Raw genomic sequence first — 18,788 nt, 5'->3', positions numbered from 1 at the left:
CTGAACCCATAATTGCTCCTGATGTGCAGGTTGGTGCCTTGCACATGGTTTCCGCCGCCATCGGTGTATGAATGTGAATGGGTGAAGTAAGTGGGCGGGGCTTACAGTGCGGAACAGAGTTGTTGGTTGGAGTCCCTGGTATCTCCTGACCCTGGCTGTTGACACACCAACATGTCACACCTCCCCCGCTGCACTGCACGTGTCTGGAAAGCACGCACAAAACAACAATAACAAAATATTCGTGTTTTGAACCGAGAGGTTCAAAGCGGAATTTATTTCATTTTTTTTTTCATCGCACCTGAACCAGTGTCTTATGAGTGCGTACAGGACACAGTTGTGAACCGTAATCAATGTATAATAAAAAGGCGAATTCGGCGCTCAGCGCCATTTTTGCCAATAATCACATTCTTTGAGACGCACGTTTCTTTGAGACGCAAGTTTTTGGCGGCCTCAAACAAAGTAATCACGTGACGTTGATCCCCTTCCCCTATTGGCTCATAGTAGGTCAGGACATGACGAATGTGTAGCGGAACAGACGGTACAGACAGACAGACAGACAGACAGACATACCCGAAGCGGCCATCTTGTGTGCAGTGAGGGGTGTGGTCCTGTGGTCCAGCTCGTTGCCGTAGCGACTCACAACTGGTGAGGCCGTCCTCCTCCAGCTGGTACTCTGAAAACGTTAATAATAATGATGTGATGTATTGAAAAATTCATTCATTCTGCGGTGGTCAGATTTAATGTGTAATACGAAGCATATATAGCAGTGAATATCCGACGATTCAAATGTGTTCCGTTTAACCCCTTTTGGGCGGGAACCCCTTTTGGGTCTGTGCAGTAGTTAAAATCCAGCCCCTTTTGTTTGTTCATGTATTAATATGAATTCACTAAACATACCCACACCTTTATTTAAAAAAGATCACACCCATGTGAAGTGAGGGGCGATCTTATCATCATACATCTTCATGATGTAACATTGTTATTACGTACCATTCATTCTCGTACTTGTACATCAAGCTGCCTCACGCTACAGAAACAGGAGATAGGCTCCTGCCCTATGGGCCTCATGGCTCGGCAAGGCTACTCACAGCCTCAGCCTGACTCAAAAGTCTAATATCTCCCCAAAGCTACACCGGTGATTTTACCTTTACCTTTCCAAGCTACACCGGTGATATTACCTTTACCTTTCCAAGCTACACCGGTGATATAACCTTTACCTTTCCACGCTACACCGGTGATATAACCTTTACCTTTCCACGCGAGAGACCCGGGTTAGATTATCGGGTGTAATATAAGCACCCTGTGTCAATGTTCAATTTGTCAATTAAAACTATGGCAAAAAAAGAAAATAGGCTACTTTTTTTAAACTGACGAAAAAAGCTCTTATCATCATACAATCATTTCATTCCAGCCAATTATATTTTGCATCCTCACTTTTGTCTTCAATGTTTGTGTTACGCAATTTAAGTGTTTACTCAAAATTGTCCATTCATTTACAATGGCATTTAATGTTTGCATTAGGACAAAAGTTGGGTTAGACACACACACCAAAAACTGGACATGTCGCGTTAATAAAAAACAAAATCAAATAACTATAAAAGACAGACAGACAGACAGACAGACAGACAGACAGACAGACAGATCTCACCTGAAGCCTTGGCGTGTGTCAGACGACAGTAGCAGCAGAGCAGCAGACAGGTGGTGATGATTACCCACGATGCCATGGTGCAGACTGGTGACACCACCCTGGCCCGGAGGACTCTTTATAGCTGGCAATGTGCACTGTCATGATGACGGGCACGCACGCACGCACGCACGCACGCACGCACGCACGCACGTATGCACGTACACACACTCCTCCATCTCCTCCTCATCATCATCCTCCTCTTCGTGTCGCTTCAACAGCCTCCTCTGACGTTCATACGAACGCAAGTAATCGGATTATTTACTCAAGTAAAACTAGCAATACCACCATTATATGAAGCCCAAACCACACCGATGCATAGTCGCAACTCCTCACAAGAACACAGTTTTAACCCATTCTGGAACCCCTTTTGGTGTTTTAAGCATTATGTTATTCTTTAGCTATTGAAAAATAGCAGATCTACAAGCTCATAGCGCGCCACCGAGTGCCGCGCTACGAGTCTTTGAATATATATTCTTTCAGAGTGACCGTTTTTAACTCAAATCTTTGGAACAACATATTTTCAGATGCGGGTCGGCAGCCAATTACGTATAATTTTTGGGGTCCTTGACATGATATAGTTTGAGAATAACTGACATAGAAACATTGTTTTTTCAGAAAACTGTCATGATTTAGAAGACCTTTGTAGAATCTGGTCTCAGGTCTAAAATGGGTTAAGGTAAACTGTGAAAGTGTAGAATCTGTAGATGTTTGCATAGCCTATGTGTAAAATAGATCTTAATCTGTTAATGTAGTATGTTTTGTAATAATAATCAAATTCTGCAAAGTAACTAAAGTTTTCAAATAATGATATAGTAGGCTATAGAGTAAAACGTATTTCCTTCTGAGATGGAGTGGAGTAGAAGTATGAAGTATCCAAAAAATGGAAAGACGTTGAGTAAATTAAATGTACCTCACAAGTGCACATACCGTATATTGGTACGATAGGCTACAGAGTAATAGGGTACAGAGTAAACGTACTTAGTTACTTTCCACCACAGAAGCTACCATCATCATCATCTTCCTCTTGAACTCCAAGTCAGTGGAACTAAGATCCTTCCTGACTCAAGTCCAACTGTTGAAGCCCTCTCAGACACACTCTGCAGGCGCTGTGTGTGTGTGTGTGTGTGTGTGTGTGTGTGTGTGTGTGTGTGTGTGTGTGTGTGTGTGTGTGTGTGTGTGTGTGTGTGTGTGTGTGTGTGTGTGTGTGTGTGTGTGTGTGTGTGTGTGTGTGTGTGTGTGTGTGTGTGTGTGTGTGTGTGCACACTCTGCAGGCGCTGTGTGTGTGTGTGTGTGTGTGTGTGTGTGTGTGTGTGTGTGTGTGTGTGTGTGTGTGTGTGTGTGTGTGTGTGTGTGTGTGTGTGTGTGTGTGTGTGTGTGTGTGTGTGTGTGTGTGTGTGTGTGTGTGTGTGTGTGTGTGTGTGTGTGTGTGTGTTCTGGGAGTGGTTGTGCTCACCATTCAGGCGAGCTGCTGACAGGTCAGATTGTGAAGCCCTCGAACTCTCATCCAAATTTGCTCAACATTTATTTAAAACGCTATAATGTCTTCTCTTATCTTTCTGACTATTTTTTTGAGGGGCGCTAGCTCTCCTATGCCCAGCTTCGAGTGTCTGTGTGTGTGTACCACATAGCGGTGATTTGATTGGCTGAGGGCTTAAAAACTGAAGATAAATGAGTGAGGACAGAAAAGTGAGGATGCCAAAAGTAATTGGCCGGAATGTGATGATGTATGATGATTCTTTTGCAGTGCCGGATTAACACCTCTGAGGGCCCCTGGGCACTGAAGCTCGAAGGGCCCCCCTTCACGCTCGCGCAACATTTTTGCTGTTTTGGAGCCGTTTTGGCGCAGTTTTATGCCGTTATATTGGCCTATTTCCAGTCGCCTACCCCCCCCAGAGTGACAGCCAATCTAGTGCATTGTTGCTGCTTTACACACAATTGCACTTTTCAGCTGCCCTTCTCACCAACAATAAAACACTAATCTTTTTAGACACCATTTATTTAATTCGGATTAGCAGGGAAATTTTCTGTGGAGCTAAAAAAAAATAAAATAAAAAGACACTGGGCACGTGCCCAAAGTGCCCATATGGTAGATCCGGCCCTGTTCTTTTGTATCTCGGAGGGACAAGCCGCAGCCAGAACTGAAGGGGGACTGCCCATAAGTCCAGAACTGAAGGGGGACTGCCCATAAGTCCAGAACTGAAGGGGGACTGCCCATAAGTCCAGAACTGAAGGGGGACTGCCCATAAGTCCAGAACTGAAGGGGGACTGCCCATAAGTCCAGAACTGAAGGGGGACTGCCCATAAGTCCAGAACTGAAGGGGGACTGCCCATAAGTCCAGAACTGAAGGGGGACTGCCCATAAGTCCAGAACTGAAGGGGGACTGCCCATAAGTCCAGAACTGAAGGGGGACTGCCCATAAGTCCAGAACTGAAGGGGGACTGCCCATAAGTCCAGAACTGAAGGGGGACTGCCCATAAGTCCAGAACTGAAGGGGGACTGCCCATAAGTCCAGAACTGAAGGGGGACTGCCCATAAGTCCAGAACTGAAGGGGGACTGCCCATAAGTCCAGAACTGAAGGGGGACTGCCCATAAGTCCAGAACTGAAGGGGGACTGCCCATAAGTCCAGAACTGAAGGGGGACTGCCCATAAGTCCAGAACTGAAGGGGGACTGCCCATAAGTCCAGAACTGAAGGGGGACTGCCCATAAGTCCCACTTTCTGTTAGTCAGTACTTAGTAAATGTGCACCTTTCACTCTGTACTTGGTCTGCTCTGTTGTTTCCCCCTCCACGGCAAACCTCTTTTAGCTGGGTCCCAACTCGTCCAAAATCAACAAGATCGTGCACTTGGTGACAAGTTTTAGATTTTTGGTATGGTGTTAGGTATGGTTATAAGGTTTTCAAAAACCATCGCAAACGAGTTGGGCTCGCCCCCTAGTGGTCTGTTTGCAATGAATCAAATATTAAAGTATATGGTTAAAAACCTAAATAATTGATAAAAAATAGATTTTCCAATGGATTCTATTAGTATTGGGTATGCTAAATAACATATACAAAATGAGGGTGAAAATAACTTCTGGAAATGCATCGTGAATGCCATCGTGGACGCCATCTTGAAAATGATGCCTTTCCAGAAGTTATTTTTTCCTACATTTTTACTATGTTATTTAGCATATCCAGTACTAATAGAATCCATTTAATTTTTTATTGTATCCCTTATTATGGTTTTTAACCATATACTGGCCCATTTCATATTAGATTCATTGCAAACGGACCACTAGGGGGCGAGCCCAACTCGTTTGCGATGCTTTTTGAAAACCTTATAACCATACCCAACACCATGCCAAAAATCAAAAACTTGTCACCAAGTGCACGATTATAACGAATTGGGACCCAGCTATTTGCCAAAAATAGCCGATCTATACGAGCTCCCAATGCCTCGCATGCAGGCTGCAGTGCGAGGCGTTGTGGGCTTGTAGATCGGCTATTTTGGGCTAAAGTTGTACTCCGAATGGGGATCGATGGTGAATCCAAGCTATTAGAAACTCAACTGCAGGCTTTCTATTCCTGGAAAGTTACCAAGCTACATCGGAAGTCACCGTTCTTGCGATAATAAAAATCTTTTTTTTAATGTGATTTATTTTTTGTTAAAAGCAAAAAGAATCAGCCTATAAATATTTGATGAAACAGGCGTACTGACAGAGAATAAAACAGAGGACATTTTCTCTGCGATAGCCTATCACTTAGTTGTAGTTTGTTTTGTTATAAACAACACAGACACTCATTTTGTTGTTGTTGTGAAGCCTTGGATTTATTTTATTTCTTTCATTTTTTGTCCTTTAACTAAAACATGTGTTGTTGGTTTGTTTGTGGCATTTGGTACGTTTTGTTTTTAGTTAACACTAGTACACAGGGCGACTGTGGCTCAGGAGGTAGAGCAGGTCGTCCAATGATCCCTGGGTCAGCGGTTCGAATCCCGGCTCCTCCTGTCCACATGTTGAAGTGTCCTTGGGCAAGACACTGAACCCTACATTGCCTCCAATGAGTCAGTTGGTGTGAGCTTGCCACCATTGGTGTGTGAATGTGGGAAGTGAGGACGCTGGCGTCGACCGTTCGCCGCTTCACCTCCCAATGTTTGAATGAATGAACCATTGTAAAGCGCTTTGAGCACTTGGAAAAGCAGCTATAAAAATGCAATTCATTATTACGCCTTGCTCCAGCAGACAGAGGTCAAAGACCCCCGGGACCCCCCCAGCCCATGCCAGGCCCCAGACCAGACGCCCGAGGGCCCAGGGTCCCCATAGGCCTGTCACAATTATTACATAATTTTCTAATTGCAATTATTATTGCATAATCGTAAAAAAGAAAAAAAAACAGAAACACCAGATGTTTTTTTCCCTACTAAACTGGCCCACCGCAAACGTGTGTTAACGGATGAAAACAGTGTCTTACTCAAGCACGGAACACACAATACTGCCTTTAGCAAGTTTTAATTTCACACACATTCACACAACAACTCACATGTGCTATAGGCCTACTGTATGATGCACAACAACTAACATGTGCTATAAGCCTACTGTAGGCCTACATGTTGTTCGCTACCAACAAGGTAATCGACTGTAAAAAAAAACCAACACCAACACCATTAACAACATGGACATATCAGCGACTGTTTCTGACACATATGTGAAAGCATTTATGGTATAGTAGTTATGCCCAGTAATAAACCATTTTTTCAAACACATTTCGTCACTCACCGTCGCATTTAGTAGGCCTAACTGAAAAAGAGCCAGTTGACGCATGAGCCCATGCAACACACACAAAGAATAACAAAGCTCAAACACAGAACACAGCATGAAAATGACCACACCATTAATTAAAACATTTAACTCCTAAATGTACTGTATGTTGCACTAATACGTTTGGGTCTATCCAGCACAGAAAGATGAAATATTCACCAAATAAACTGCAGGAGTGATACATTGTGCATGATCACTACTACCACAAGAGGGCAGTATCAAACCACGCAATGCTAAAGTGGTAATGGAAAGGGAAAACAAAAATAGCAAGGGGAGAAAACAAGCTTGTATATCACCTATTTCCGCTATTTTTTCACATTTAGTTTCAGGTAGTTATATCTTATTTCTGTTAAAGCAGCACTTTGTAGTGTTCCTCTTCCACCCCGGATTCGAACCTGCATGTTTCCTGCTAAACTGCTGATTTTTCTTTTTCTTTTTTTTCATTGAACTAATAGAGCCTAAATTGAATCTTGACTACCATGTCCAAATTCATGTCAGATCCTGTGTCTATAGGTCTATATAGAGGTTCTAGGTCTAATCTAGAGCAGTTGAGCAACCAAACAAGCAGCGGCATGACTCTCTTCAGTTTCAGCCAGTTTACAGCAGAGGTTCCCAAACTTGACCCCCAAATTGACACGAATTAGCCCGCGGACCCCCATTTGAAAGGATATGCCAGGGACCCTCCATAAGAGAAGATGTTTACGGCTCTAGCACTGATTCTCCACCCGTTTAATTTCAAGGACCCCCAGTTTGACATGCATTAGTCTACGGATCGCCATTGCATTTAATGGCATTTCTATCTCTGGGACCCCCAATTTATATTTAACTGAGAGTGTGTGTGTGAAATTAAAACTTGGTTCCATTTGTACACTCTCAGAGTTACAGTCCCATAAGGGTCCATTTGGTTCCATACTATCATTTAGCTGGGGACCCCCTGGAACTCCCTCAGGTACCCCTGGGGGTCCCCGGACCCCACTTTGGGAACCACTGGTTTACAGTATATAGGCCTATAGAGCGTCGCAGTCCCGCCTCCTACCCTGGACCAGGAAATGATTCTCCGTTCATTTTCCTCATAGACATTTCAGAAAGTATTTATTTAAAGACGTTTACGCAGCGGACAAAGCCAACTCGAGTCGTGACAAATCATGACAACAAACACAATTTTTGGGCCGAACAAATAATTAGAAAGAAGAAAAAAACGGCAGGTTACAACACTTTTTTTGTTGTTTTTTTTCTTTGTAATTATTTGTTTGGTCCAAAATATTGTTTGTGTTGTCATGAGTTGTCACGACTCGAGTTGGCTTTGTCCGCGGCGTAACCGTCTTTAAATAAATACTTTAAGAAATGTCTATGGGAAAAATGCATTGGGTTTCCTGGTTCATGGTAGGAGGCGGGACTGCGACGCTCTATACCCTCTTTCTTTACCTATAGGCAGACACTAACTAACTAACTAACTAACTAACTAAACTGATCTCTAGCCACTGCTCAGACACACTTGTAAAACATGTTTACAAAACCACTGACCCTCCAACAGTGCACTTTTTCAAATAAATGCCTACAATTATGTTCACATCCTTGGATTGTTATTTTTCTTTTTTTCTTTAGGTAACTACTACTACTACACACACACACACACACACACACACACACACACACACACACACACACACACACACACACACACACACACACACACACACACACACACACACACACACACAAATAATCAGTTTGGGAGCCACTGTAATAGGCTATGATGTGACCCGCCTGGTCACTTCAATTCAATTAAAAAGAGTTTCATAGGCATGAGAAAACATACTTACATTGCCAAAGCAAGTCTCAAAAATATAATAAAACAGTTGGAAATGGGGATGTGTATACTATACTTCATGACCAACAGCCATTAAGACATGCGAATCCCTTGACTCCTTCAAAACCGCTCTCAAAGGGCACCTACGGACGGCTGCAATTCGAAACTGGCCCCTGTAAAATCGGAATCCCTCAAACACGGACGCAAGAACAACACAAGAGACGGTCGCGGCCACACAGCCAACTCAAGGTATGGCCACTGAGCCGACTTGGGGACCCAACGCAAGGACAACACAAGAGACGGTCACGGCCACACAGCCAACTCAAGGTATGGCCACTGAGCCGACTTGGGGACCCAACGCAAGGACAACACAAGAGACGGTCACGGCCACACAGCCAACTCAAGGTATGGCCACTGAGCCGACTTGGGGACCCAACGCAAGAACAACACAAGAGACGGTCACGGCCACACAGCCAACTCAAGGTATGGCCACTGAGCCGACTTGGGGACCCAACGCAAGGACAACACAAGAGACGGTCACGGCCACACAGCCAACTCAAGGTATGGCCACTGAGTCGACTTGGGGACCCAACACAAGGACAACACAAGAGACGGTCACGGCCACACAGCCAACTCAAGGTACAGCCACGGAGCAGACTTGGGGACCCAACACAAGGACAACACAAGAGACGGTCACGGCCACACAGCCAACTCAAGGTACGGCCACTGAGCCGACTTGGGGACCCAACGCAAGGACAACACAAGAGACGGTCACGGCCACACAGCCAACTCAAGGTACGGCCACTGAGCCGACTTGGGGACCCAACACAAGGACAACACAAGAGACGGTCACGGCCACACAGCCAACTCAAGATACGGCCACGGAGCCGACTTGGGGACCCAACGCAGCTCCTCCAAGGAAAACAAACAAATGAACGGAGCTGAACGTGAATCCCCCCCACCGCCCACCCCTTTTTTCCCTCACTGTACATGTTTCTTTTCCCTTTTTACCTCCTTTATGATGAATTCCTGTTCTGTCCTTTGTCTATATAGAAGTGTCTATTTGTACGTCTCTAAATGTTTTTGATGAATTGAACATGGTGGACCCTATTGGAAACAAGTGTAATGCTTAATTGGGTCATCCACTCACAGTTAACAGCCTTTGTATTGAGTTTGTGCTTGAAATGTACTGTAATTCTGCAAACTGTTAATACATTTTTCAATCAATCAATCAATCAAAAGGACTGAAAATGTCCTATCTCTTTAAGACAGCAGACAGGATGTTACGTCACAGAGAACGGTCAAAGCACATTGTTGCCATGTCCGCTTGTTATAAGCGACTTCGGGCTTGTTTTTCTCCAAAGTTGCTCGTAAATATGTTGGTAGTTAAGGCTTGTTTTCAAAGTGTAGTTGCATATTTGGTGCTTGTTTCATGAATGTTGTTTAAACCAGTGGTTCTCAAACATTTTCATGTCAAGGACCCTCATCTGAAAACAATGTTTTGTACCGTGCAGCCCCGACCCCCGTACCAGATTTGTTATTTATTTATTTATAGGCCTAAAAAACATCCCCAAGATTTTTTGGGAAAGAACAGATCTACAAGCTTGTGAGCGTGTAGATTGGCTATTTTCAAACAGCTGATGAATATTAGATTTAAATTTGTGGAGTGGCTCTGTGGCTTAATGTGTTTTCATAGACCTGGTGTCCTGGTCGCTCATTTACCTTCTGTCGCAAAATCTGGCAACACTGGTCAAGCGGGTCTTTTGTTTTTTGGAGTCTGAATCAGAGCAGCAGCGAACAACAGAGAAGCATAGAATACCGACCGTACATAGTTATTACACGACGAATACAACACCACACAAGACAATTAAGTAAATAAAGTGCTGTAGGCTAATAGTTAAACCACATATGGTGGACTGCTATTCTTTGCAATAATAGCCTATGCAGGTAGGAGGCTACAACACAACTTGCCACACTGGGACTCAGTGGACTTTGGACTACAGTGAGTAGCCTATCTGTGTTTATTGTTCACAAGTAAGCTATAAGCAGTCGATAAGCAGTGGTGGAAAACGTAGCATATACCAAAACGTTTTACTTAAGTAAAAGTATCAATGAAGCAATATAGAAATAGTACTCAAGTATTTCTTTAATAATTGTTTGAATATTGTTTACTTACAATAATTGTAACAAATCCGTTACAAATAAAAGCCTGGAATACAATGTAGCCTACTTGAGTAAAAGTACAAACGTATTGGCATCAAATGATCAAAATGTATTTAAAGTGCCAAAAGTAAAAATAGGCCTACTCATTATGCAGAATATCCCCAGTTTTACATTTTCTAATGTACAAAAAAATCATTTGAAAATAGCCAATCTACAGCAATTAGATCGGCAATTTTCAAATGGCCAAAGTGGTTAATGTAGGTTTTCAGTTTTGTAATAATAATCAAAATCTACAAAGTAAGTTACTTTGTAAGTAACTATAGTAACTAACGTTTTCAAATAAATGCAGTGGAGTAAAATACAATATTTGGATCCGAGATGTAGTGGAGAAGAAGTAAAAGTATTGGAAATATTCAAGTATGCGTACCTCAAATACCTCAAAATTGTACTTAAGTAAGTACAGTAGGCTACTTGAGTAAATGTAGGCCTACTTAGTTACTTTCCACCATTGTCGGAATTTGTCGATAAGTAGATAACAACAAAACCGTTGTGTGTTGATTATGATTTATATGATGATCAAACACTTGAAGCGTTGTTTTATGAAAGATGGGCTATAGAAGTGGCTGCAATCTATACTGTTGCCTATAGTTATTAATAGGCTGTAAAATGTATGTATTTCTTGTTACAGTTTGTTTTACATCTTAATAGAACAATTTATATTGCATCTCTCCTGCCAAGACCCCAGTAGCCTTTGACCATCTGAGCTGTGTGTAACTGTGCATAGCATAATACATATAGAACTTTTACCTTTCTTAGGACAAACTGTTTACATTAAATATAGAAATGTGAATGAATACAAATTGTTATAATCATCTATATTACACAATTAAGCTTAAAGCATTATATACTTGTTATAGGCCATGCATTATGCAAGGGTTAATGTATGCCTATTGCCTGGTGGTCCTTGCAACAATGACCACATATAGCCATACATTATCCCAATTATTACACAGCTACTAAAAACATACATTAATAAATTGACCCAAAAGTGACAACAAAACGAGGTATTTCCTTGCTTTCGGTAATGGAAGTATTCCAAGTTGGCCCCGCAGAGCGCAACAGTCGCCTCGGAAACAAGAAAGTTGAGTGTTGGTCAAATGGAATACATTTCCGGGTACTGCATCGTCTATTTCTCGCTTCAAATGTTGTGTCATATGTCACATTCTTGAGAACTTAATTAAATTACATTGTGTGTTTGTTTACATGGCTGTCATGTTGGATACAGCATAAAATCCAAGTAGCGCAGCAGGTGCTCTGAGGCTTTGATTAGACGGCGGTCTGTTATAGAGCGGAGTGGTCATTATCAAGAAATAACACACCGCTGAATTCAGCGGTGTGTTAACTAATCAGAACTAATCAGAATCAAGCATTCAACCAAGCCGTGTAATAAACGTATAATTCTGCTATAAAATGAAGAAAACTGTGTGTCCTCGTCTATTTTTCTTTACACTCGATATGAAATTGCACATTGGCATATAATATGCTTCTCATATAATCTTCAACTTAATAAAATAAAAGAACACATCTCCACTCGTGACATGTATTTACCTAAGGAAAATAATCTTTGGGGTTCTTGACATGAAATATTGAGAACCACTGATATAGAAACAGGTATTTCAGAAAACTGTCAGGATTTAGAAGACATTTTGCACTGTTATACAAAACATACATTAACCACTTCATTTTGGCCATTTGAAAATTGCCGATCTACTTGCTGTAGATTGGCTATTTTCAAATGTTTTTTTTGTACATTAGAAAATGTAAAACTGGGGAAATTCTGCATAATTTTACTTTTGGCACTTTAAGTACATTTTGCTCATTGATGCCAATACGTTTGCACAAATGCCTAAGCGATATATTCTATAATAAAAAAAACATCTTTTACTTTGAAAATGTGTTTCCCCACCTAACCAATGTATTCCCTGTGCCTCTCTTCAGCTTCAGCATGGCAGCCAAAGATGCAATCAGGCGTCATAAAACTGAGCTTCAGGACATTCTGTGTTTAGACCCCCAACGCATCCTTGACAGAGTCTTTCAGACTTCAGACCCTGTTCTGATAACCCAGCGTGAGTACAGAGAGCTGAAGGACATCAACAAGGATGATGTGGAGGGACATGTCATCAGCCTTGTGGACAAGATCATGGATAAAGGAGAAGACACTTGCAAAAGATTCCTGGATTTACTGCAAACTGACGAGGACATCAAGGATACTTTCCCTGACCTGGAGAAGATACAGTGGAACATCGATCCTACTCTATTGAAACGTACCTTAGACGATACCAAGCAAACAAATCATGGTACAGTAGATGCTAGACAGCCTTGTTACAGTAAGAGTGCAACTTGCAACACTCCTTGCGAGGTGCGATCCAACAAAAGAAACACTTCAGCGGTGTGTCCAATCTATTGGTTCAGATCAGTGAACCAATAGGATCCACCGCCGTGTTTTCGCCGGCAGGACCAGGTTAACCCATTTAGACCTGAGAACAATTCTTAAAAAAATGTCTTCTGAGGGTGGCACGGTGGCACAGTTGGTAGTGCTGTTGCCTCACAGCTAGAAGGTCCTGGGTTCGATTCCCGCTCGGGAAGCTGTGGGTGTTGGCGGCGTGTCCTCTCTTCCGCGTCATCAGTGCCCATACCTGAGGCGGGGTTGGCGAAAGGGCCTTTCTGTGTGGAGTTTGCATGTTCTCCCCGTGTCCCCTAGGGTAGGTACCCTCACAAAAAACAAGCAGTAATCCTGGTCTCTAAACTACCTCCCCCTGGCCAGCCGGAGTGCCTGATGGAGGGAAAAGGAACTGGTTGGAATAACCTTCCACGCGCTACGTCCAACCAGGGAAACTCCCCCTGTCAGGTGTAAAGGATCGACTTGGACACTCATGCATGAAGGAAGCATGAGTTCAAGTCCGTTGCTCTCCCCAAGTTGGCGGAGGGTGTGTAGAGCCCAGGATCACATTAGATAACATTAGATGACACAGGGGTGAAAAATGGGTTACAAAATCATGGGATAGAAATTATAGAAACAAAAAAAAAGTCTTCTAAATCCTGAGTGGTGCTCAATATTACATGTCAAGAACCCCGTAGCCTATTTGGCCGCCGACCCCCATCTGAAAATATGTCGTTCCAGGGACGCCCCCAGAAGCAAAGATTTGAGTTAAAAACGTATATATTCAAATAATATATTCAAAGATTTGGGCCACATTTTCACAATCTTTCAAAAATAGCAGACAGCTAAAGCATAGCATAATGCTTAAAACACCAGAAGGGGTTCCCGCCCATAACTTGGCAGCAACAGGGATTCATACTACACATGAGGAATTGGAGAAATTAATTGCAATAATTTAAAGTAATCAAGAAGGAAAACGATTCATGAATTGTAAATAAACTGTTCATGTGTAGGACATGATCTGTACACACACACCTAGCCACAGCACAACCTTGTAATTTTGTTCATTTCCTTTTTCACCCAGGTGGTCCTGTCCAAGGCAAGAGACACAAGGTGAGTAGCAAGTAACAGTATAATCTGAGTTGGTTTCGATCTCTGCTCATAGTAATACACACGGTTGTGGCTCAGGGGTAGAGTGGCTGGATGGCAACCGCAAGGTTGCCTGTTCGAACCCGGGCTCCCCCAGAGTTTGTGTCAAAGTGTCCTTTGTACAGAACATTTAACTTGCATGCATGTTTTGTTTTGCACTAAGAACAGGACAAATATAACTTCTACAAGTCTACACCACGTCAACGTGCTCCCCACACATTTTAACAATACCAGATAACTTAGAATTCAAATGGTAAAATAAATTATGAATGACTTATATATCAAAACTTCACGTTTTGTGAATGAATGGTGTTGAATGCGTAGGCTCCGTTTATAAATGTACGGACAATTTAAGATGACACCGGCTAGTGTGTATTTGTGGCACAACTCTAAATGTGTCTATGATGTTTTTTTGTTTTTTTTAGGATGACCAGGACGAGTTGACCAGCACCCCTACAGGTCTCAGTGTGAAGAACATAAACATTGTAAACAACAACAACATCGGGTGAGTTTCAGCTTATTAGGGGCGATTCATACTCCTATTTTAGAGCCGAATAAAAGTCGGTTCGGCTCTGTAGAGCCTACAATGTGACGTAATTTGAGGTTCGGGGGGGTACCGCGGGTACCGTCCTAAAGTCGGCTCTTCGGTGCTACTGAAAATTTCTGACGAGCCGAAATCATTTCGGCACTACAGCGCCGAAACAGCGGTAAAATAGGAGTATGAATCGGCCCTTAGTGTGCCGTGCTGACTCATGTTCTCTTCACTCTTTGTTAGTGTTCTCGCTGGGAGAAAGCAGATTGATGTAGCCTACTCTATTCTTCCTAAAACCTTGGGACGTTTTTCAACTCCATACTGTACCTTTACCATAAGATTATTTGGGAATTGTGTGCCTCTACTCAAGTTACAAATACAACTATTACTGTGCATTTTTTAAGTGGTGCAACCACTTCCTTAAGTCAGTATGTGTGTGGGTGGGTGCCTGCCTGCCTGCCTGCCTGGGTGGCTGGCTGGCTGGGTGCGTCTGAGCACGAAAACAGCATGGTTGTTTTTCACCACCTGTGCGCAACCTAACACACACACACAAACACACACGTACATATTAACTGTATATATGGTGATTTTGGGTGTGCCAGTACAGTACAGTACAGTACAGTACAGTACAGTACAGTACAGTACAGTACAGTACAGTACAGTACAGTACAGGCTACAGTAGAGGGACCCCCACACGTTAACTCTGTCATTTCTCAACCGTTTCGGACGTGGGCGGCTCGCCGGAATCGGGCCCTGGGTGCGTTCCTGTGGGTCTGGAACCCCCCCCCCCCCCCCCCCCCCCATTTTTATTTTGACTACCTTGTTTACTTCCTCAGCCAAAACAATACGGTGGCACACGGCAGACTCCAGAAGAAACCACGCTATGCTGACGGAGACGACACAGTGGCCGGGTTCGTACACCGCGTGACCGACATCCAAACGTCAAAGAAGTCGTGCAGATACTTCAACGCTGTCATACAAACTGGCCAGGAGGAATTCCACCGTGCGGTGATATTCAGCGCAGCGAAGCACAGGTCGTTTAGCCAGGCAGCAAACAACTCCACCCCGGTTAAACTGTCACGGATTAAGAAGAGTTGGAGTAAGTATTGAACTTGAACATCACTTTTATTGGCGTTTCTGGGACCCGTTTTTATGTACGTTGTTTAGTGTCACATACCCCAAAATTTTTTATATTTTGTTTCCAATATAAAAACTAAAAAAGAAGAAAAAAAGGGTTTTATAGTGGGTTTGCGGGTAACCTTAGTAAAACCAACCCCCCTAACAAAGGGGTCAGATCAACATATGGAATGAATTCTGGCCACATATGGAGCGTGTCTTGAGTGTACAGGCCAGGGTTCGATGAGGTCAGATCAACATATGGAATGTCAGAACAGGTCAGCTCCAGAGATTTTTAAGTTGAATTTCTGCCTCTGTGGGGGGTAGGCCTATTTCTATGCAAATATCATGACCAATGGCATTGCAAGACAATGAACATCAATGATGATGATGTTTAAAAAGAACAGAAAAAAGTAATTCATTAAAATAAAAATGTTGACAAAAAGCATCGCTGGGGCTTGCAGGGTTTTAATGTATAAAGCTCTAGTGAGCTTGTAGATCGGCGTGCGAACTTGTAGATTGGTGTACAGGGGGGAAAGTAGGGGGTTTATTATTGATCCCTGGGGGATTCTGGTCAACAAGTATAGGCCTATAGGGTTTAAATCTGTGGTTTTCAACCCTTTTCACATCAAGGTCCATTATTTATTCTATTTATCTATCTATCTTATATATACTTTTTAATTAAAATATAATAATTCATACATAATCCAATCTAATTAATTTCAAATTATTCGATATGGTTGGACATTTAACTTGGTGAATTGTTAATATGTAACAGTATTACATTTACAATATAATAAATAACCATGTTCTTATTTTATTGCAATTATTATATGACTCCAATATGTCTTTTCTGCAGGTACCTCAGATGACACATTTGATATCCTTGTGTCAGACATATCATTCATGGCAGAGACAACTGTACCGTTCATCCCCAAGCCACCTACGGCATCAGTGAACATGGACATAGCTCAAGTGTTGAAAATGGGACCAAAAGAGATGGTACGTTTTGGCGATGGCTGATGGCGGTTACTGGATACTTTCATATTTGCGCAGTTCTAACCAAATGCTACTATGTGCATCTATGAAACATGATTATCCCATTTTGGGTGGGAACCCCTTTTGGTGTTAGCATTATGTTATGCTTTAGCTATTGAAAAATAGCAGATCTACAAGCTCATAGCGCGCCACTCGGTGGCGCGCTAAGAGCTTGTAGGTCTGCTATTTTTGAACCACTGACATAGAAACATAGCTTTTTCAGAAAACTGTCAGGATGTAGAAGACATTTTTAGAATCTGATCTCAGGTCAAAATGGGTTATACACCCCCATGACGTATTACCCTATATGTACATTTCTCACTATTACAGATTGGAAAACTACAGGCACGGGTGATCTGCATCAAGGATGGCAGCCATGACATGATAAAGTCGGGAGGTGAAGACCAAGAAATCAAAGAGTGCTGGATTTCCGACGCGACTGGACAAGTTGTACTGCGGCTGTGGAACAGCCAAATAAACCGCATCGCAATAAACTCGTGCTACGAATTTTCAAACGTCTCAACCAGACGGCAAACGGAATTCTACCTCACGTGCACAAAACAAACCAGCATTACCCCCGTTGCCGACCTGGAAATACCACATCACCTGTCGATGCCGAACTCTGTGGAAGAACCTCTGAACGCCACCTCGGGACCGATCCGTTTCGTGCGTCTGACCAACAAGAGGTGTTGTGAAAAATGTGACAAATCGCAAAAGGACATTGATCCCCAATCTGTGGTGGTGCACCGCTGTGAGGGTTGCGAGTTAAATCAACGCGTCGATTCCTACGCATCGATTGTGTCCGGCACAGTCATGATGACCACGTCTACTGGGGAGGTCGACCTCACCGTGCCACCATCGCCGCTCACTGCGTACCTCACTTCGGGCGATCTCTTGCACCTGTTGAAGGACACCGACGAGTTAGAGAAACACTTTCTTGTCAGTCCGAGCTTCGACGTTGTTTACAATGCGAGCAACCTACTCACCAAGATCCAGAAAACGTCCGCCGTGGCTGAGAACCTGAGAGCTCTTACCGACGAACCCCACTCATGAGCTCAAGACACACAATTCATTGGGAGGCAGACTTTCCGTTAAAACAACCGGATTAAGGTTGGTGAGGGATGCGCTGCTCTGTGCTTGCGGTTATGGTTAGGTTAGGGTTTGAGGTAGGTTGTGATTCGGACCAATGGTATGTCGGACCAAACGCATGCACCCCAATTAATTTACAAGCACACGCACAGAACATTCACTGTTCAGTGAAATTCAGACTTGTCTATGAGTCTATGAGCTTGTAGATCTGCTATTCTGGAAAATATTTCCCCAGAATAGGGATGTCGGGGTTCAAGTGGTTAAAAGAAACTGCAAAAAAGAGAATAAATAAAGGGTTATTGTGTGAGATAGGCTAATGCATAATACAAGTTCAAATGTGAATACAGTATTGTAAACGGTGTCTTAAAAGTGGGAACGAGACCTTCAGGTGGAAAGACACCATGAGGACTGCTTTCATTTTTATCATAAAGTTATCATATAAAGTCATCACTTTATAAGACGTTACACATAGTTTACTTTATACAGAGAGTTTACTCAAAACAAGACGAACAGTGAAGTGTCATTTCTCTGTAAGGAGAGAAAGAAAAAAAATGTCTTAACTTGAATGTTTTAAATGTTTTGGTCATGTGATGTGATGTCTTTTTTAAACTATTTCACCATGTTTGTTTCTTGTGAACTGGTGCACGTGATGTTCCTTTTTTTTGTATGGCAATCAGCTTTAATAGCTGTTGACAGTCTGAGTATAGATACTGAAATTGCTGTTTATTTTGTGCTTTCTGCGGATAATATGTTTTATGTGATTTTTTTTTTAACCCTTAGACAGATTACTACTGGAAAACACGTGGAGTTATGCATTAGTTCTGTCTGACTTGTACGTGATTTTCCGTAGTTCTCTTTTTTTATTAATACCAATTGATTAATTCGGTCCGCACCTCTGTATAGAGTATTGAGCATAAATATCAACTACATTTCCCAGAAAACCCGTGTCACGTGACACACGTGTA

The 18,788-nt window shown here is 42.7% G+C and overlaps 2 protein-coding genes across 2 annotated transcripts in view; one reads left to right on the top strand and one right to left on the bottom strand.

Moving 5' to 3' along the window:
• The window catches only part of tg (thyroglobulin), a gene marked incomplete at both ends in the record, with an annotated part of 55,521 nt that extends 53,797 nt beyond the window's left edge, over positions 1-1,724 (bottom strand). The window contains 3 exons of the mRNA XM_079503859.1: positions 106-203; positions 571-673; positions 1,649-1,724. Coding sequence (XP_079359985.1) covers positions 106-203; positions 571-673; positions 1,649-1,724 — 277 coding nt within the window. The remainder of the gene's footprint in view (positions 1-105; positions 204-570; positions 674-1,648) is intronic.
• Positions 1,725-10,161: 8,437 nt separating this feature from the next.
• LOC306924631 (uncharacterized protein) lies at positions 10,162-17,816 on the top strand. Its single transcript, XM_079503212.1, has 7 exons — positions 10,162-10,298; positions 12,458-12,816; positions 13,984-14,012; positions 14,474-14,553; positions 15,417-15,679; positions 16,556-16,698; positions 17,065-17,816. Exons 2-7 carry the CDS (start codon positions 12,465-12,467, stop codon positions 17,785-17,787), a joined length of 1,590 nt encoding a protein of 529 aa, XP_079359338.1. The 5' UTR covers positions 10,162-10,298; positions 12,458-12,464; the 3' UTR covers positions 17,788-17,816.
• The last annotated feature ends 972 nt before the right edge of the window (positions 17,817-18,788 follow it).

This window comes from Electrona antarctica, assembly GCF_951216825.1.
Source record: "Electrona antarctica genome assembly, chromosome: 6".
Taxonomy (NCBI): Eukaryota; Metazoa; Chordata; class Actinopteri; order Myctophiformes; family Myctophidae; genus Electrona; species Electrona antarctica.
This window is presented reverse-complemented; position numbering and strand designations above follow the sequence as displayed.